This window comes from Neopsephotus bourkii, unplaced genomic scaffold, assembly GCF_033783945.1.
Source record: "Neopsephotus bourkii isolate Nb327-2 ecotype Australia unplaced genomic scaffold, CSIRO-AGI_Nbou_v1 NB_1600, whole genome shotgun sequence".
Classification (NCBI taxonomy): Eukaryota; Metazoa; Chordata; class Aves; order Psittaciformes; family Psittacidae; genus Neopsephotus; species Neopsephotus bourkii.
The window spans coordinates 399,876-421,098 of record NW_026902076.1 but is presented as its reverse complement, the minus strand read 5'-3'; the positions used below and the strand labels follow the sequence as shown (position 1 = coordinate 421,098).

The window sequence follows — 21,223 nt, the reverse complement described above, 5'->3', positions numbered from 1 at the left end:
AATATTTTGCAAAATCCTCAGTTGGTCTGTAGGAAGAGCAGGTGAAGGGTTCAGCAAGATTGTATTCATAGCTGCTGAAAGTAACTGAACAGCTTGAAAAGGTTTCTTTGAGAGTTCTGGCACCATTAATTGTTCCCTTTACTTCTGGCAAATGGATTCTATTGAAAATTTTGCCTCACCCTCCACTGAGGCTAGAATTGACACCAGTTGCCACTGAAGTGAAGAACAAGAGTTGACAGTACAGGTTCAGACATGTCACTAAAAGCCTTTTAAGACATATTCTTTACATTAACCCCCCAAAATCAATGCAAGCCCTCTCAGTGCAATAGCATCTGAAATTATGTGTATCTAATACAGGATAATCATTATGTACATTATCACAGGCAGATTCGATATTATTTTTTATTGCATTATTGGCATTTCATTTTCACAGACCCACTATGGAGAGTCAAAGATTGCAATAAATCTGACCTGTTAGGTCAGGTCCAACACGGCGATGCACAGCATAAACTTCTGTCAAAGTTGATATGAAATTCCCCTGCGTATTTTAACAGAGCAAGGTCTTTTTCAACTACTTAAGAATGGCACTGAGGAACTGTGAGCAAGGGAATTAATGGTACAGTGGTCTTGTAGAGGAAGTCTCTTTGTCAGTCTCTTCTGGTTGAAATTTTTCCTGGTTGGTGAGACTACAGTCCATTAAGAATAAATAACTATAAAGCACCACACATCTGGCTACAGTTTAATCGTAGCTGTGGGAATTGCATCCCAGTGCAGAGCAAGGCTGAAAGTTCACTTTTCACCGTAACTGTACTGCATCTGCAGAGAGAGAAGTGGATTTTGCCTTTTCAAGATTGGATTATGCTAAGTTTTGAGTATAATGAATATATATTTAATATCAGGTCAAACTTATGTATTGTTTCTGGATATCAATTCTATGTTTGCTAATGGAGAGAAGCGGGTATGTGTTTTCATTCTGCTTTAATAAAATGCCAATATAAAACATGTTAAATGATTGACCTCAGTGAAACAAATCTTTAAGCACAGTTGAGGCAGAAGCAACATTTGCTTTAACATTAGGCTGCCTGACAGTGGCCAAGGTGCCACACTGTTTCCTTGGACTGTTTAATCATCAGTCCCTCTGCTGCATCTGTGAGTCACAGGATAGACTGTGCAGATGGAAACTCTTCTGTCCCTCAGGAAGCAGACATGGCATGGATAGGTGTTTGTAATGGCTACCTCCAGCACTTCAATAGCAAAATCTAGGATTGCGCCTAGGACCAGAGGTCATCAGTACAACATTCAGTGTAGATCCAGAAGGTTGGAGGTCATAGCCATGTGAAAACATCTATTCCACTTTGACATAGCTTAGCCTGTAGTACAGTCTTCAAAGAAAGGTATTGGAGGAGAGAATAGTGCTAATCTGATTCACTAGGGAGATTGGTAAGCCAAGTTATATTTTCTCTATTCTTTTAGGTCTGGTGTTGCATTATTTTTATTATCTGGGGTTTTTTGTGCAGTTGAAGCTATGATTTTTCACCTGTTTTCGGCTACTGACTGTTACGGAAACACTTGTCTGTTTGGCCTAATTTTATAGGTGGATTAAAAAGAAAAAGAAAGAAAGTTGTGTATTTCTTAGATGAACTTTCCCAATATTAAGGGATCTAAACTGTTTTTTCTACCAGCAGTTGCCATTTACCATTTCACAAGGACAGACTTCTGAAGAGCCTTGCACAAACAATCTTAAATGATTATTTGAAAGTCATACTTTGTAACACTGTGGGCAGAAGAGCAGACTCCACAGTCAAGGGCAGGCTTTGTGCAGCATTCAGATTCATGCACAAAATTGAGAGCTTCTTCACTGACCTCTTCTGAAGAGAATCCACTGATTTTCCTTGGAAGAGGTTGAGGAAAATGGTATTGCCTCCTGTAGACAGTGAGCCCTGGAAATCAAAGCTGGCACCTTAATTTGCAAAAGGAAGCAAGCTGGAACCTAGTGCAGCCAGAGATAAGAATTCAAGTGTCAAATCGTTCCTGACCATACTGCCACATTCGCAGCAAGTTATTGCCTTTGCAGTGTTCAGCTCCTGAGGCCATGAAATGATTAGTCTATGGAGACCGCTTTGAGATGGATCCGGTTACAGTTCCATTGTTTGTTTTGGGCTGTAGTGTGCAGGTAAACAGTTGTATGTGTTTTCATTAACTCCAGTTAGGTTTCCACAGATGGAGGACCATGTGTTCTCCTTCTTGGCCACTGTCTATTGCGCACTGCAGTCTTCTTGGTAGAGAGCAGAGAAACCTGTGTTATGACTCTCATGTAACTCATTTTATTTCACCGTGCTCTGTTTCAGCCCATGGACCAGGCTTCTCTTAAAAACAGTGATGTTCTCATCCTGACGGGTCTTACGCAAATCCCGACTGCCAACCCAGATGGCATGGTAGGAGAATTCTGCAGCAACTTGGGTAGGTCCTTGAAAGAAGTTTTCTGCCTGTTTTATCACCTTATTCACGGCTCTTTGTGGGAAATAATTCTGAGATTCCTGGAACTGAATAAGTTGTCCAGCTATAGCTTCTGGCATAAAACTAGCTGTTTAGATTTTACGATGTGCTCCTGATGTCATTAATACAGTAAGTGCTTGGAGAGACACAAGTTGTACCTAAAATGTTTTGGAATGGAACAGGTATAATGAGTTTTAATCATCTGCTGCTCTTGGTTTGCTAAGTATGTCACTTAGCTGCCAACAGACTATGTGTTGCCTAGGTTTTGGATATTGTTCCCATCTGTAATATTACTATTTCCTTCCTGTATATCAGCCAGAGCAAAATCTTTACATGCTTTTTTGTGACTTCCAGTTTTGAAAACAAGTACATCTGCTTCCCTTCTTACACCTGATTTTAAATATATCAAAAGCAAACAGCACAATCTCTGTTTAAAAAAAAAAAAAAAACAAGATATATTTATAGACCCCAGAAATATAAAACCTAATCAGACGCTTTCACAGCTGGAAAAGCTGATAATTGCAAAGCTGTGGTATCAGTGTGAATGGCAGTATTTTCCAGACTGTTTGGAAAGTCACATCCAGTGCTGTTCTCCCCTTTTCTCCCCTTCCCCCATCTCAGTTCCTCTGTACTCTCACCCTTCTTTCGTCAAACCACTTCCTTATGTCTGTCCTGCTGTATATTTTCTGTTCTTTTATCAGATATCTTCTCTTTATTTTATATCAAATACTTTGTAAAAAGATGACTAAAAAGCTTGTGATAGGAGAATTGTTACAAAGGTTACCAAAAGACATTAGAAGTTCTCACTGTAAGAAAGTGTTTTGGTTCCCATCACACACCTGAGAGAAATCTGAGCTGTAGTATCTATGTGGCTTACCCGAAATTGCAGAATAAGGTTAAGAATAGGACTGAAGTGCAAATTCTTAGTCTTACTTTTTACATATGAATGCACCCTTGGAGAAGTAAAAAAACCCTGCAATACTTTGTTTTTTTCCCCATTTTAAAATCCTTGTGCATATTCACAGATGCTGAATATCTGTGTACTGTCTTACAAGCCCAGTGTGAGATTGCCTTGGTAGTGGAAGGCAGATACTTCAAAGAATGTGATAGACTCCTCCATCACCCACCAACTTCAAATCAGAATCAGATATCCCTACTTAAGAATGGTAATCATCGGTTATGCCAAAAACCCTCTCTGCCAACATCCTGGCTCCAACAGGAGCTGTCAGCAGATGCCTAGAGAAGAGCAGGACAGAATGAGGTTATAGTATACCTTTCCCTCTTCATCTCATAGCCTTCAAGTATTTTTCTTTCAGGAATTTCCTGAATCAGACATGGCTTTTGTGTGGTTAGTAATGTTCAGTGGATTTCTCTTCACTCCTTTGACCTGCCCTTGAAGCTGTGTTAATTCTTAACACCTGTGACTTCCTTTCCTAAGTGATATGTGTGTTTATGTGTGTGTGTGTATTATGGTCTGGGTTTTCATTGTTTTTCATTGTTTTTAAGAATTGTTACTTTTATTACCCTATGAGCTGTCACAGGTAAGTGTTGGTGACCTTGTACTAAATCCAAATGTGCTGCCTTTCTCTGTCCATTATGGATCTTTATGGGGGTTACAGTCCCTTTGACAGGTGATAGCATGGTTTCATCCGATTATCTTACCATAAACCACCACAGAAGCAAATCTGAGCTGAAATGTTACGCTTTGTCCTGGAGAGGCTGAGGAGTGCTAGGTCGTGTTCTGCTGCCAACTCTGTTGCAAATCATAGAGTCATGGAATAGTTTGGGTTGGAAGGGACCCTAAGGCTCACCCAGTTCCAACCCCCTGCCGTGGACAGGGACACCTTCCACTAGAGCAGGTTGCTCCAAGCCGTGTCCAACCTGGCCTTGAACACTGCCAGGGATGGGGCAGCCACAGCTTCTCTGGGCAACCTGTGCCAGGGCCTCAGCACCCTCACAGGGAAGAACTTCTGCCTAAGAGCTCATCTCAGTCTCCCCTCTGTCAGGTTAAAGCCATTCCCCCTTGCCCTGTCCCTACAGGCCCTTGTCAAAAGCCCCTCTCCAGATTTCTTTGTTGCCCCCTTTAGGCACTGGAAGCTGCTCTAAGGTCTCCTGGAGCCTTCTCTTCTCCAGGCTGAACAAACCCAGCTCTCTCAGCCTGTCTTCATAGCAGAGGTGCTCCAGCCCTTGGAGCATCTTTGTGGCCTTCTCTGGACTCGCTCCATCAGGTCCAAATGCTCTCCAGCAAGTATCTTGGTGGTCAGTCATGTCTTGAACTGCACCAGCTGTATGCTGAGTAAACAAGAGTGAAACCGTTGTTAATTAAAATGCTTTTAAAAATTAAAGAGATGTAGCTTGGGCCAAAGCAAAATCCAAAAGATGAACGCATATAAATAAATGTGTTACATATGTAGGTACAGGTGGATGTTCATCTGCACAAGTTGCTTGGTTTACAGAAACATTCTGAACTATTTTGAGGGTTTTGCAGATGGTCTTCAAGCCAGCTTTTATCTTGAAGGAGACATACTCAAAGAAATTAGAAAATTATTAAAGACTCAAGGAAGATATGTGCTTAAAATAATGCCATTGTAAGAATCTGGGATTTGAGTGGTATTTCCCAAAACAGCAACCTGAAGAAATTAAATAATTTTATGAATAATGAAGTCATAGGGTTGTCTTTTACATGACACCAGCAGTACTTAGACATTTACCCAGCATTAGGAGAAGAAAATAGTGAATCAGTTTTCTTTCAAATGTATAAAAAAGTCCAAAAATCAATAGGTTGCTGGGAAAAGCAATAGAGAAGGCAAGCTGAGCACAATCACTTTCATATATTTTTCCCATTTCCAAAATGCTCAGGGCACTTCACAAGAAGCTCAGCATGCACTAGGTGAAAACTCTAAAGCAGACACTGGGAATTTACCAAAAATGTGTATCATGAGGTACTGGCATGTTTGTGAATTAAGTGTTGTGAAGCACAGAGATGGAAGTGTGAAAATTTCACCTTGATCTCTGTTTTCATCCCAGTGTGTAGAGTTGTAGATGCCAATTCCCATTATTACCAAGTCACATGTATGATTTCCTCCCAGCACTGTGTGTGCAGCACTGAAGCCACACTTTGTCACATCTCCGAGTTCCTCTCAGTTTAGCCCAAACCCCATTTTTCCATGCTAAGCACTGCAGCACCAGCACTCCTGCAGCTCAAGAAAAGCAATTGTGTTTTTACATTGCCTTGGGCATCATCAGCAAATTTGCCAGACTGTCTATAGGGACAGTTTGTGATATTTTGTGTGCGTGTGCGATCTTTCCTCTGTGTATGTGTGCATGTGTTTATATAAAGCAGGAAAGAGCACAGTTTGCTTTTTAGGTGCCAACTTGACCTTGTGGTGGCAGCTGTTCGAAAAGCAAGTATCTCATTGTGAGCTGTAAATTGAAAAACTTGTTATGGAGCTACTGAAGGAGACTAAATTTGAAATGCCAAGATTATTATGCAACTTTTATTGAGAGAGTGCATCCATCAGTCACAGGGATAAATCGGGCTTAAACAGCTTTCAAATATACGTGTCTTCTTACTGACAACTACAGAAAGTTGCTGTAGTGGTGCAGAGAGCCAGATTGGACCTACTGTTTGCATGGAAAGCAATATGCTTGTAGAGGTTTTCATCCCTGTTTGGCAGAAGCTCTTATCCCTTTATGGAACCACTTAATAGCACCCTCAAGAAGCAGTGCCCAGCTGTGCTGACCCCAGCACATATGTATAAACTTGTACCAAGGAACTGAGTAGTGTATTCTAAATGAAAAAGTTGTCACACAGAGCCTTGTCAGAGGTGGGATAGCCTTTCCTGCCCTGGGGAGAAGTATGCACCAGGCCAGTTTCAAGGGTGCATCATTGTGCCACCAACAGCATGAGATTCAAGGGACCAGCAGCCCTCGGTAAGGCAGCTGGCTGGAAGAGTGCTCCACTCCCTGATCGAGATATTAATTATTGTTAACCAGATCTATAGTTTTCCTGGGAACAGAAACTCAAGTTGGCATTTGCTCCAAGACCTTAACGCTGTTAATTTTCTCCATGACCTCAGGAATCTTGAACTTCTGGTTGTTTTCCCGTAGTGAACCAATGGCTTCAGGGAAGGGAGAGCTGTGAATTCAAAGTGTATTGTGTTTGCCTGGTGAAGTTTTGGTATTCAGGGGGCTACAGAGGTGGCTTCTGTGAGAAGCTGCCAGAAGCTTCCTCTGTGTAACAACAAAACCATCAACTTCAGGCAGAGAGGGGAGTGAGAAAATGTGAGAGGAACAGCCCTGCAGACCCCAGTGTCAGTGAAAAAGGAGGGGAGGACATGCTCCAGGCACCAGAGCAGAGATTTCCCTGCAGCCCATGGTGAGCCAGGCTGTGCCCCTACAGCCCGTGGAGGGCCCCACACTGGAGTAGGGGGTGCCTGAAGGAGGCTGTGACCCCGTGGGAAGCCCATGTTAGAGCAGTTTATGCAGTCTGTGGGAAAGACTCCTGCTGGAGCAGTTCATGAAGGACTATCTCCTGTGGGAGGGACCCCATGCTGGAGCAGGGGAAGTGTGTGAGGAGTCCTCCCCTGAGGAGGAAGGAGCGACAGAGACAACATATGATGAACTGACCATAAACCCCATTCCCCAGTGCTGCTGGAGGGGAGAAGGCAGAGAGTTTGGTAGTGAAGTTAAGCCTAGGAGAAAGGGAGGGGTGAGGGGAAGGTGTTTTTTAAGGTTTGGTTTCATTTCTCATTATCCTGCTCTGATTTGATTGGTAGAAAATTAAACTAATTTCCTTTCCCTAAGTCGAGTCTGTTTTGCCCATGATAGTAATTGGAAAGTGATCTCTCCCTGTCCTTATCTCAACCCATGGGCCTTGCATTATATTTTCTCCCCCCTTGTACAGAGAAACAATAGGCTTAGCCCAGGCCCCCCAGCTGATAAACACTAAAGCAGCAAATACTGGCTGCAAGTAAGGTACAACATACTGAAACTCTGTGACTAAGCACAACTCTGAGAGAATATAAATAAACATTGTGACAAGTGACTATTAATCCAAAAACAATGATGCTTATCACAAATACGATTAGACACACTCTGGTCAGATCTGTCGTTATCTCAACCCTTCATGCCCCACGTTGAGCGCCACAAAGAACTGTCATGGTTTAAGCCCAGCCAGTAACTCAGAACCACGCAGCCACGCAGTCACTCCCACCTTTCTTCTTCCCCCCACTCCTGGAGGAATGGGGAGGAGAATCAAAAGAATGTAACTCCCAAAGGTTGAGATAAGAACAGTCCAGTAGCTAAGGTATAACACAAACCCACTAGTGCTACCACCAATAATAATAATGGTAAGAGAAATAACAAGGGGAGAGAATATAAAACTAAAAAGGGAGAAGAAAAAGAAAACAATAAAAAAAATTGTTGCATAATGCAATTGCTCACTACTTGCCGACTGATACCCAATCTGACCCAAGCAGTGATCTGGGCCTTCTGAGTAATTCCCCCTAGTTTCTATGCTGGGTATGACGTGCTGTGGTATCAAATACCCCTTTGGCTAGTTTGGGTCAGGTGTCCTGTTTCTGCTTCCTCCAGCTTCTTGTGCCCCTTCTCACTCACAGAGCATGAGACTGAAAAAGGAGGGGAGTGATGATGGGGCTTAGATGGGGCACCTAGCCTCCAGACAGGGTCAACACACCACAAAATCTTAGGAATGAAACTCACGTGTTTCATGTCCTGGACAAATTCTTTCACCAGCCCATCATTAAATGCAAGCTGTTCCTCCAGGATCTTCAAAGGGAAGGATGAGCCATTTGTCTTAACCAGGTGAAGTTATTTGGTGTCTGAGAAAAGAAGAGGGCACCCATTTCTTGGAGACACACACCTTGGTGTTTCAGCCAGTATTTGTTCAGCGCAGATACAGAGCTGCAGACATAACTCTTGTCGTGTTCCACTGACCACTAATGCACCCTGCTCTCCGCATCCTGTCTCTGGCCCATGCGACATTCTTGCTGCTATGGATCTAGGTACTCCTCTTCCCTCTTTGCAGAATTTTCGGATGCGTAATATAGCAATGCAAAGTCTGGTCCTGGAGCCAGAGACTTAACTTTCATCCCCCAGATGGCTTTGAAAATACTGTTCTTAATCTCATCCCTCTCTTCACATCCTGTGTACAGATGGGACAGTTTAAACTTTCCCATGTAAGAAGGATAATATAACACATTGCTGGGATGTTTTGTGACATCTCAGGTTCTAGACAAATGTAAAATATTGCTATTCATATTTACAGATATTTTGGTGATATATTTTGCATGTGCTCTGGATAAAACCTAGGCAATAATTCAGTGCACTTCTAATACAACTGTGATGTAGAAGGTGTCTTGGACCACCAGTTGTTGTTGAGAACAGAATGTAATAGGCACTGACTGCTAAAAGGACTTACGCACCTAAATGCATGTGAAAAATCGTATGAGTCTTTGCATTTCCCCAGACTCCATAAAACCTTTAAACATTCAGCCATAAAAGTCCTCCTTCAGCATGCAGGTGGGGCAAAAAGACCCTTAATGTGCTAAATCCGTACCCCATCATAGCTTGTCAATAAATTGAAGTCAAGGAAGTGATTATGGAGGGTTGTAATATGTGCCTTTTCAGGCTCTTTCACAGCTTTTTGTGTAATGCCTTGATGCGTAATGTTACTGCTGCTGCGCTGCAATTAACATCAGTAGATGGTTTTACCCCAAGACAACAGATAAAATCCTAGTGAGGCAGCAATTGCTCAGTGAGCTGGACAAAGGATTTCCAGTTTCCCTAAGGTACAGCGTTTTGTCATTTATTCTGCCAAAAGAACAAAATATTTTGCTGTTGGACTCAAATGTATCTCAATTACAGAGTAAACCTATTTTTCTTTTTCCTTTTCCACGTTTTTTTCTACTCCCATGCTGTCTGCAATTCATAAAGGTTTTAAATTGTTCTTGTTATACTGAAATGACAGAAATATTTAGATTTTTTTAAAAAGGAGAAACACTCCACCATCCACTTCTAGCTTCAAGGGCTGTTTGAAATAACCTTATCTTAAGCTTTTCATATGGAGTACTGAAAAACAAGTACAGAACAGTTTACCATGTGTAGAGCTTTCAACTGAGACCTGTGAACTGTTGTCCTTCCCCCCTGGTCCACAGCTAATATAGATGGATCAGAGTTTATTTTGATGATGAGGTTTATCCTCATGTGGCAGTGCAAGACCGCCCTCTCGTGTCAAGTTTAGCTTGGGCTCAGTCTGTTACATGCTCCCCAGCTAATGGAGTATAATCATTTTCTCCAGTCTTGCTTCCTGGAGAAGGCAGTAAATAAATGTATTTAATGATCATAAGTGTTCCTCTCAATTCATATGCATAATGTCTTCTGCTAATTCATGTGATAGCTTTTTATACCTTATGTGATGTTTGGATTAAAGTAATTTATTAAAAAAGTTTAAATATGAACCCTGTTAATTGATTTTTCTCATTCTCTCTCTCTCTTAGCTATGACTGTCCGGAATGGAGGAAATGTACTTGTTCCCTGTTATCCCTCTGGAGTAATATATGATCTGCTGGAGTGCCTATATCAGTATATTGACTCTGCTGGACTCTCCAATGTCCCTTTTTATTTCATCTCACCTGTTGCCAACAGCTCCCTTGAGTTCTCCCAAATCTTTGCTGAATGGTAGGTGTTAAAAGGCTGCTTCGTCAGCCTTAATTCAGATACTCAGCTATGGTAAATAGATGTATACAGGTTACTTTATTTAACACACTCTAATATATACTTGATTAGAATTGTGAACACATTTCTTTAGTCACAAGGGCATGTGTACATGTGTAAGTGGATGTTCTATATTGGGGAAACATCATTTCCTATAGAACATACAAACTTAGTAGTCTGTGCTTTTTGGTACTTGCACTGATGATTAAATTATGTACCTGACATGAGTGAAAGTTAGCTGTGCCTGTTTGCACACGTTATGCAGTGCCCCCACAACTATACCATGGTATCACTGTATAAGGAAAATAGATTTTTCAGGCTTAATTTTGTTGAGCCAGCAGTGTATTTGCATGGCAAAAAAAGGCTGGCAGTATCCTGGGCTGCATTAGGCAGAGCACTGCCAGCAGGTCAGGGAAGGCGATGGTTACACTCAAAGAGTTGTAGTCAATGGCTCAGTTTCCTGGTGGACACCTCTCATACTTGGCTTGAACACCAAACTAGAGCATCTTCTCTATGGACACAGGGTGAGAGAGCTGGGCTTGTTCAGCCTGGAGAAGAGAAGGCTCCAGGGAGACCTTAGAGCAGCTTCCAGTGCCTGAAGGGGGCAACAAAGAAATCTGGAGAGGGGCTTTTGACAAGGGCCAGTAGGGACAGGACAAGGGGGAATGGCTTTAAACTGACAGAGGGGAGATTGAGATGAGATCTTAGGAATAAGTTGTTCCCTGTGAGGGTGGTGAGGCCCTGGCACAGGTTGCCCAGAGAAGCTGTGGGGGCCCCATCCCTGGCAGTGCTCAAGACCAGGTTGGATGGTGCTTGGAGCAAGCTGGTCTAGTGTAAGGTATCCCTTCCTATGTCAGGGGTTGGAACTACATGAGCTTTAAGATCCCTTCCAACTCAAACCAGTCTATGATCTAGATTCTGTGATTATCAGTGTATAGAAATACCTGATGGGGAGAAATGAGGATGAGGGAGCCAGACTCTTCTCCACAGGGCCTATTGACAGAACAAGAGGCACAAATTAAAACACATGAAAACAAATTCTGTCCTAACAGAAGAAACACACTTTTTTACTATGAGGGAGTTCAAACCCTGGAACATGTTGTGGTGCGAGTTTGTGGAGTCGCTGTCTATGGGGGCTCCGGAGCCCAACTGGACACAGTCCTGGATGACCTGCTGTAGTGCTTGAGCAGGGGCTTGGACTGGGTAATCTCAAGAGCAGCCTTCCAACCTTAACAGAGACATCAAAAGGAAAACCCAATCACTTGTAACTGTTCCTGAAATCTTACAAATTGAGACATTCCCTAGATTATTAAATAGAGTAAGTTAGCTTTGCCTTCCTTTTAAGTCCTTTTAAGTCTGGAGTTCAGGAAAGAAAAGATATGTCCTGGAAATATTAAGTAGATTGATCCCATGGGAGGATTGTAAAGAAGATTAAAATCTGGTGAATTTAATTACGTTGCTTTCAGCAGAAGTAGGAAAATCAAGCCTTGGTGTCCGGGCCAAACTCTGTGTACTCACCAGTTTGCTCTGACTCTTGGCAGTTTATAGTTAAACAGTTTTGTACTTTGTTGGTGATTTCATTTCAGTAGCCTGTGAAGTGGTAGTTACTTAGTGTATAGTTCTTGTTGCAATAATGCTGTCAAAGTAGCAGCAGTGTTACCTGTGCCACTTAGGTCATTCTGCTTGCTGCATCGAGCTGGCGCAACTCAGGCACCGAAGTGGTCAGACACCCTTTTTTTTGAGGTCTACTTTGCTGCAGTGACTTACATTTGAAAGTCAAACCCAGCATTAGCAAATCTCCAAACACTTATGTGTGAGGTGAACATTTTACTTACATGGAAGTTCAGGCAGAGGTTGAACATCTGCAAACTGGAGGGTCAGAACAGAAGCTGAAATTCAGGACTCCAGCCTTCCAATTCTACTGCTTAGTCAGCCAAAATAAATGTCCTGCTCTTAGTATCTCTTAGACTTTATTAAATTTAATTTGACCCAGGCTTATTGCTGTGTAATAAAGAATGAGACAGGTAGTGTTTCCCAGAAAGAGCCACCAGGACAATGTCACTACATATAACTGCAACATCACACAGACCTCTGACAAATATCTTTTTTGACCTTCTGTAATAGGATGAGTCTGGCTAGAGCTGCTCAACAACCTTCAGTATTTATGTTTTAAAAATAAATGATTGATGTAGAATCTCAGGTAACAATGAGCAGTGTGTCACAGTGAGAGGCAGTTAACCAACCTTGTAGCTGCAATACTAAAATGCATAGGGGAATTAGATTATAATAAACAAAAGGACCAAGTCACTGCTGAGAAGGGGGATGAGGTAAGTGGAATTTTTCTGCTAATGGGTGATTTTGCTTTGCAAATGCTGCTGAGCTCTAATCTATGAAATTATGTGGATGTTGAGTTACAAATTTGTCTTCAACAGCAAAGGAGTTCTTCTACATTGTGTGTAAAAAATTACCCTCAGCTGTCTTGCACCTTCTCTATTCTGACTTGCTATGACTGAATTGTTATTTTCTGTAGGTGTTGGTCCCCTAAACAGGACAACAAAACAAATCGGTGATTTTGCACCTGATGCCACAGGTGTGGAATGGCTTTCTCCTGAAACGTTTAACAGTAGATGGCAGCAGATACTGTAGGATGTTCTGCACCTCTCTAGCCCGGCTGATTTTCCTTTTCTTTTAAAGGTTGTGTCATAACAAACAAACAAAGGTGTATCTTCCAGAACCTCCCTTTCCCCATGCTGAGGTAAGTAAACCATGGTCTTGCTGTTTGCTAAGGTCACAGTGTGACTGGCTTTTTGGAACACAGATCTGTGTGGCTGTTTCTTTCCTGATGAACACTTCTACAGCTATTTAAGTTTTGTGAAATTATCCATGCAAGTTTGGGCTTTTTTTCCTTTGCTTTCCATGATTAATTTGGGAGCATGGGGGAGGAATGAATGATGGTGTTCCCTCAGCTCACAAATTACTGTGATGTTTATTTCAGCATATAACTTACATATGCTTGCCTGCTTCACTTCTTCCCCCGCAGAAGGCTATCTGGTGTACACATGGTTGAATCTTTGCACTTATCAGACTGCAACCATGAATATCCCTTTTGTCCAAGCAGTTTATTTCAAAGTCTGTAAAACTAAGATCTTGTTAACAGAGACAGCTTAGTCATCCCAGCATCTCCATAGCTGAAATAGGCACCATGTTGTCTGCTGCAGGAGAAACGGTATTTTGAAGGAGAGGTCTGATGTAAAAAAGCTTGCAGCACTGGGTGCTGTTTTTGACAATTTTAAGTGAAACTACCTGAGCTAGCATCTTAGTGAAGCAAAAAATAATAAGATTCTTGTCTTTGGGTGGATCTCCCTGCAACCCATGTTGAGGGGATCTCTGCAACAAAATAATAACTTGAGGGGAAGTTTTAGCCAACTAGACATTAAATAAATGTGGTAGAACTCATGCCTTCGGAGTTATCTCACATATCAAGAAATGATGTCTCTTAGTTTCCCCACTGTGAACCAGTAGCAGTAAATGAGAGACTGGCTGGGAAAGGAAGAAACAGGACTGAGAAATTTAGCTACACCTACTCCTGTGAGACACCATTTGGGGCATGCAGTCTCAGAAAACTGCCTCTTTTAGAGCTGTTTGATGAGGTGTGCAGAGTGGCAATTACAGCTTTAAGAGTCCAAATATTAAAATGCTTTTTCAGGCATTGTTTGGGGTTTTTTTTTTGGTTTTTTTTTATTTTCCTCTGAGATACCTCATCAAGGGACTTGTTTTGGAAATTGCCACTGCCCGTCACATGTATCACCTGTAGGTGCTTCAGAGGCCTCGGTGGAAGTAGATCTGACCAGAAGTCCTTATTCCAGATGGACAAGGGCACCTCCTGTTCAAAGATAGGCTAAGAAAGTTGGGGCTGTTCAACCTGGAGAAGAGAAGGCTCCATGGAGACCTCATAGCAGCCTTCCAGTATCTGAAAGATGCTGGAGAGAGACTTTTCATTAGGGTCTGTAGAAATATACAAGAATACAAGACTCTGTAGCCATGCTGCTGGCTTTCTAATTACCCCTGAATCTCTGCTTTCTGGGATGTCCTTGTTGATCCACAGTGTCATTGGTTTCAGTGACAGCCTATATTCTACCAATGACATTGCTTCAAATTTTAGTTCACAATATGCTCTGGAACTGGCAGGTTTAAGTGAAAGCCCTTCCAAAAATAAGCCGAACATGCAGCTGTCAAAGACTGGATTAATTGACCCATCTTCTATGATGGGTCTTTGTGTTTATAGAGTGATAACTATGTCCTCTAATTTTTAGGACATATTATATTCTCCAGAGGCATTTTGATAATGAGATTTTGCCAAATTGTTGTTTAGCTATTGAGACATTCCTCTGTGCTTCATGTGCAGATCAAGGTAATTATCTAGGAAATGACTCACAGCAGTGGATAACAGATCAGTGGATAACAAAATGCAGTGCACAGAGGGAGTAACATGCCCGTTACAGGTACAGCTTTGGTTGACAAGGTCAAATCATGCAGATCATGACCCACAAAGCTTGGGACATATTATTGTGAGGTGCACAGATAGCTTTATCCAGACCCATGGATATCGTTGACAGGAAGCCACTTTTAGGCTTCTTACATTTTTGCCTAAATATTTCCTTAAATGGGCTGAATGACTCAACATACTATGAATGCACACCCTTGTGGCTCTCAAACTATGAAATGCCTCTAGCCTTTAGGCATTTCAGCACTGAGCTACCATCTGAAGTAAGTATTATACATTTCCCCTCAATTCAACTAACTAAAATTGTGTGTTTGGGTGCTCACTTAAGCATGCTGCTGTGTAAACACTGGGAAGTGGAGTAAACAGTGGAAAGTGGGAGTAACCTGTGCTACCCCCATTCCCTGATGAACAAAATGCATCTCTTCATTACTAATTCCTGATACATATTAGCTGTTTTGCAAAACCAATTTGTATGGTGGGAGGCAGCAGCCCTAGGCATACAGCAAAGCTCTTTCAAAAGCCTGGCTTAGTAGCAAAACCAAAACAAAGTAATACCCAGGCAAAGAAAGTCTGAGGATGCTATTTCATTTAGTGCTTTTCCTAAGGTCATAAATCACTGAAGTTTAGATGTGTGAGAGCACCAGATCAGATTGCTCCTTTTTTCTTCTCTAAGAGGCATGGGTTGGTTTAGTTTAGTTTCAAACAAAGCATACTGAGATTTATATAGATGACTGACGTGTGAGATATGCTTGCCAACACAGTGCCAGGACATCCATGTTAGGTACCCTGCATTATATTCCTTGCTGCTGTCCTCTGAGAGACAGCTACTGCCATTCTTATACTCCTCTAATGCTCAGCCACCTCGGGCTGCATTCCAGTTATAGTGGTACCTACAGCTGGTTGCAGTTTAATGCTGTCATACTGTTTCTAAAGCATGGGAGAGGGGCTGGGTTTCTTTTTCTTCTATGAAATACAGAGTTGGAAAAAACAGTGTAAACAGAAGAAGGGCAAAACCTTGCAGCCAGCACTGTATGTGAAACTTATATGTGAAATATCTTACATAACCTCTTTTCAGTACAATCTTTTACAAATGCAGTTTTTATTCCCAGGCAGAAACCCTGTGATGCCTGTGCACAGAGTATCCACAGTAGGCTCAGGTGCCATGATGTTTTGGTGTAATTTCACCAAGCAAAATGGTCTTAATACAGACCTGGCCTGAATAACCTGCCCATGGCCATACCATCAGTCTAGGAAGGACTTGGACTCAAGGCTTCCAGTTGCTAATTTAGAGCTTTTGTCAGCAGCCAGCCTTTTTGTTTTAGGTTAACACACTTTAAATCTGTGAATCCACAACCTCACAATCAGGAGCTCTGCTTACTAGCAGTTAAGGGAGTTTTTAATGAGTATCAGAAGCAGACATCAAATGATCATTTCTCATGGCCAGGTTGTTAGCAGAGAATTGCCTAACTTTTCTCAAAGTAATGGTAGGCTTTTGCAATGTAACCTAGATGGAAATTGCCCATCATGAAAAGATGTGCTTAGCTGCTCTCTTGTTGGAAGAAAATAGGGAATTACTCAGACATGCCTCTTAGTTATGAGCAAGCATTAATAACATGCCTGGCATGATACATCATAAGGGAACAGACCAGGAAATAAGCTTCTAATTATCTACAGAATAAGTCCAGCCCAGTATGCTGTCTGATCCTGAAACTTGAGGTTCCTGTTGGCTGTATAAATAGCAAGATTTAAAAACAAACAAGGAAAAATAATCCCCCAAATTGTCGAAGTAGTCTCTTGCAGCAATAAGTTCCAGTGGTGCCTGCTGCATAGTATAAAAGAGCATTTACTTCCCTTATGATTGCATTTCACTCAACAATCCCTTTGTTATTGTTACAAGAGGATAAATAAAACTATCTTAATCTTCTCTACAATTATTTTTATTTTTATTATTTTTCTCTATACTAAGTTGTTTGAAGCTTTTCCAGTCTCTTTGCGTGGAAATTTTCCAGGTTTATTATTTGTTACCTGTTCTGAGCTCATTTCTTGTTCTGCTGCACTGAATAAAACCAGACACACTGTTCATCTCTGCAGAGAATCCAAAACATTTCTACTCCCTCCATGTTACTTCCACTTTAATGCTGTAGTAAGTGTTCATCATATTTCCTCCTGCATGGTAACTGTGTACAATTTTTTGGGGTGGCATTTTATTTCCTAACACCTAGTCCAAGTGAACAGGGAATATATTTTCTCTCTGTTACAAGCAAGGAATGCAGGCTAAAGTGCTCTAGGTTCATAAGAATGGATTTGGACATCAGTTCCTACTAGTGTTAATATGAATGGAGTGTCCATATTCTTACACAACCTTTGAAGTCTCATCTGCAGCCTTTTAGCAGTGCACAATTTAAAAGAACTGCTTCTAAAAGGCATTTCTCCCTGATAACTGGTGTGATAGTTGCTGTGGCTCTGTGGAAGGGAGTTAGGATCTGGAGCAGGACTGCTGTACATTACAACCAGTGACTTCCCAGGAGGAAAACTCTGAAAGTGGAGAAGCAGTCAGTTAGGGAAGGGATGGATCACTCTGTGGATGGCTCTCCCCTCAGTTTTTCACCAGCAGTTTCTGTGATGGGGAAGAGAGAAAGGAGCTCGATCAATCCGCAGTAACACTGGAAGCTTTTGCAGACTTAAGAGCTAGAGTTCCCAAATGTTTGTGAATATAGCAGGCTGGCTGAGGGAGGTGGTGGTGGCTTTCACTTCCAAGGCACTATATTAGTTGTACTCTAGGATCAGCTGTCTAAACAGGCTTAGGTTTAAACTCCACAGTGCCTAGCTGAAATGCTGTGGAGCATAAATCAGTAATTTGTTTTGTTTAGAAATGTTATTCTGGTATCCCAGAACCAATATGTATGTTTTACCAAATCCTTTGCACGCATGGGAATGTCCCATCCTAACACAGCCCCAGCTGAGGAATCGGCCATCTCCCCAAGCTTTTTAAAAGGAACCCTGGTTTGTACGCTCCACACCATCTCTTTTGTGGAGGTAGAGACTTCATAAATGAATAGCTGGAATTGTTCTAGCAAGGCAAAATGAGAAGCTTTCTGTCCTTTTCCTTTCTGCTCAATCTTTAAATAGATGATTTCAGGCTGTAAGATAAGTGAATCCAGACTCCTCTAAATGTCAGCAACAGAAAAAATTCAGAGGTAATTTATATTGATTATTGTTTGCTAGTGGAGAAAGAATTTGGATTTACTGTGCTCTTGTTAAGGATTCTGTTAGCAACATCTAAGAAAAATGGCTTTGAAAAGCTTCTTTTTCTGACTCAAAAAAATAGCCAGGGTGGGAACAATATTGATTTTGTAGTGTTAAATACTAGCATTTATCATCTTTGTCTTTGATTCCTTCTCCATATACTGGTTTCTGCGTAACACATTCAAAGCAATAAATACCTGGGACCATATGATTGTGTAGTATTATGTTTTGTCTTATAGTGTTATACAGAATTAGGCCCCTGTTGCTATTGGTCTTACAAAGGGAGGTGAAGTAATAAATGCATCACTCATTCACTGATAAGAAACGTATCTGTTCAAAATTCTGGATCCAGAACACACACACCTAAAAACACACACAGAGTAAATAGCAGTGCATTTTGGCTCACTTCAATAAAGAGTACACAAAGGCTCTGGAGATTTATCCTGTTTATAGCAGCAGTTGCTGACCCTTTAAATCAACTCTACTGCTTTAAAGGGAATCATAACCATTTGGGATTTAGGAAAAGCAGAGCTTTCCTCAGTCTCGGTTCAGTACTTTACCATCCTCTATCTTTTAAGCTTTCAGTCAATAATGGTCATTTCTGTAGAAAGATGCTCTGAATGTTGCTTCTGGTTTCCAGCAATCAGTCCCACTGTGAAAATATTGGTTAGCTAAATGCCAGGCATTGGTTTTAGCCCCATCTTAGTACAGAGTGAAGATCTAAATGTGACACAGTAACGACCACTGTGTTTATACAACCTGTCTTATATGTAGATATAAAAGATCTCTACAAATCATTGCAAATTTAGCCCCCTTAATGATTTGTGAAATTTTACTGGATCTGGTTTGCAAATTCAGCTCCATATATTTTTGATTCAGTAGTTAGGAAACATTTTGCCCTAGACACTAAAATCTACTAGCTGCTTTATCACTGAAGTGAGCAGAATGCCTTTAAACTTGTTTCTGTAGCCTTTCACCGCTGCCAAGTCCAGTAGTGAGAGTGAGAGATTGTTTCTTGTAAGTCTACTGAAGCTCCATACTAACAATCTCACAAGATAAAAAGTAAACATGGAAAAAACCCAAAAGCCACAATTCAGGACATGGCGCTGAGGGTTCAATATGTGTCCCCTTTACCTCCTGATAAATCAGGATGTACCCCAGTTAGAAGCAGTGCAGCACAGTGATGGGCTAGATGGTTTGTTGCTGGGAATAATAAAGTATTTAAAGAAAAATAAAAAGAATGACACAGGAAAAAAAAAACAAGGTCCTGAAAAGTGGATTAGAGATCCTTTGTCTCTCTACAAAGTAATAGGAAGGGATTTGAAGCTTCCGTAATGCTCTGAAGAGAATACAGCTTTTATGTTTATAAACAATGAACATTTGTATAGCTGTAACAGTGAAATAGGCTGTTGAGAGAATGCTTTTGCACAGAGTGCTGCTCTCACACCTTAGCAAAGGTTTAAATGCCGTGATTATATGCAGATATGTATATAATCCTAAGGAACCTGTGAAACAGGATGCTGGAATAACAGTTTGAGATTTTCAGAAGTGTGCTTCATAGAATCACAGAATGGTTTGCATCAAAAGAGACCTTAAAGCTCACCCAGTTCTGACCCCCTGCACAGGCAGGGACACCTTCCACTAGACCAGGTTGCTCCAAGCCCCATCCAACCTGGCCTTGAACACTGACAGAGATGGGGCAGCCATAGCTTCTCTGAGCACCCTGTGCCAGGGCCTCACCACCCTCACAGGGGAGAACTTCTTTCTCAGAGCTCATCTAAATCTGCCCTTTGTCAGGTTAAAGCCATTTCCCCTTGTCCTATCCCTACAGGCCTTTGTCATAAGTCCCTCTCCAGCTTCTCTGTAGGCCCACTTAAGGTATTTGAAGGCTGCTATAAAGCTGTAAAAATCTATTTCATCTGGTGGTCCCTGACAAAGTTTAGCCCTGGAATGTCACATTTAATGTATGAGGCAGAAATTATCCCCTTTTTCCCATTTACCCAATTGAAATTGCATTTGCAACTTGAGGCTTTTGACTTCATGGGATCATTTCCTTCCCATACTTTTAAATGCCAGTATTTTATGGAATCAGATTTGTTTTGCCCATTGTCTGCTAAACTGCAGTTTTTATTACTGAAGCTAAGTTTAGATTCTAAATATTGCACTCCAGATGTGTTAATCAGAAATCTTTGCAGTCTTAATTGCAGAAATGTTTTCAAGATTCAGTGCATATTAACCGCCAAAACGGTTACCGGATGTTTTTTCCAAATTTCCCTTTTGCAGACTAAATAGAATTTTGGCATTACTAGTAAGCTGCAAAAAGTTTAGTCCCCTAGATAATTCCTTCATGATCCAAGAATCCTTGTGGAAAATAACAGGCTGTGTCCACCTACAGCTTCCATCTTACATCAAACCCTAGAAGGAATCACAGTCCCATATAGGAAGGGACCTCAAGGATCATCTGGTCCAACCTTTCTAGGCAAAGCATGACCTGACTAGATGGCCCAGCATCCTGTGTAGTTGAATCTTAACAGTGCCCATCACTGGGGAGCTCACCACTGGAAAGATACCAATCCAGTTCCATTCTAGCCATTTAGGTATGGGGCAGCAGTTACAAACAGGATATGTTGGAAGTCGGATGCAGAATTGCAGCAAAATACTTGCTGTTAGGAGCTTGAAGGAAACCAAACTCCAGGAAACAAAGGAGTGTGCAGCCAACTTTCTGTTGTTGAAAGGGCATTGATGATAAGTTTGTACATTGTTCTAGCACCAAAACGTATGTTTAGGTGATGGCAGCTAGAAGTTGAGTTGCGTTGATGCTTTTGCTAGGTGATGTGAAATTCAATTAAGAGCCTAATAGTGTGATATCCTCAAGTTCTGAAGTGCTTTGTGGTGCATAAGTGGATAAAAGGCTTAAAAGAAGCATTAGACTTCTCAGCTTTCTGTTTATTTCCATATAGGCACGCTATCTTGGGTTAGATCTACCATGGTAAAATGTAACAAATAAAAGCGAATCTAAAAAGATGAATTACAGCTTTGAGAGACCAGAGGAGCTCCTTATCACAATGTTCTTTCTTAGTTCCTCTTTTGAAAATCAATTATGTTACAGTGAAAAGCAACGTCCTGAGTGGCAGGTTTTTCTGCTAGAAAGGCGTGATGCACACGTCAAGTTATGACACATAGTGAAGAGCATTCTGTTTGCTAATTAGTCCTATCGTGTGGAGTCCCATGACACAACAG

General features: G+C 41.4%; 1 protein-coding gene across 2 annotated transcripts in view; it reads left to right on the top strand.

The window, feature by feature from the left end:
* The window catches only part of INTS9 (integrator complex subunit 9), an 80,421-nt gene that overhangs the window by 32,286 nt on the left and 26,912 nt on the right, over positions 1-21,223 (top strand). For both annotated transcript variants that reach the window (XM_061372172.1, XM_061372173.1), the window contains exons 9-11: positions 2,349-2,460; positions 10,017-10,197; positions 12,928-12,988. In XM_061372172.1, the coding sequence (XP_061228156.1) occupies positions 2,349-2,460; positions 10,017-10,197; positions 12,928-12,988 (354 nt within the window). The remainder of the gene's footprint in view (positions 1-2,348; positions 2,461-10,016; positions 10,198-12,927; positions 12,989-21,223) is intronic.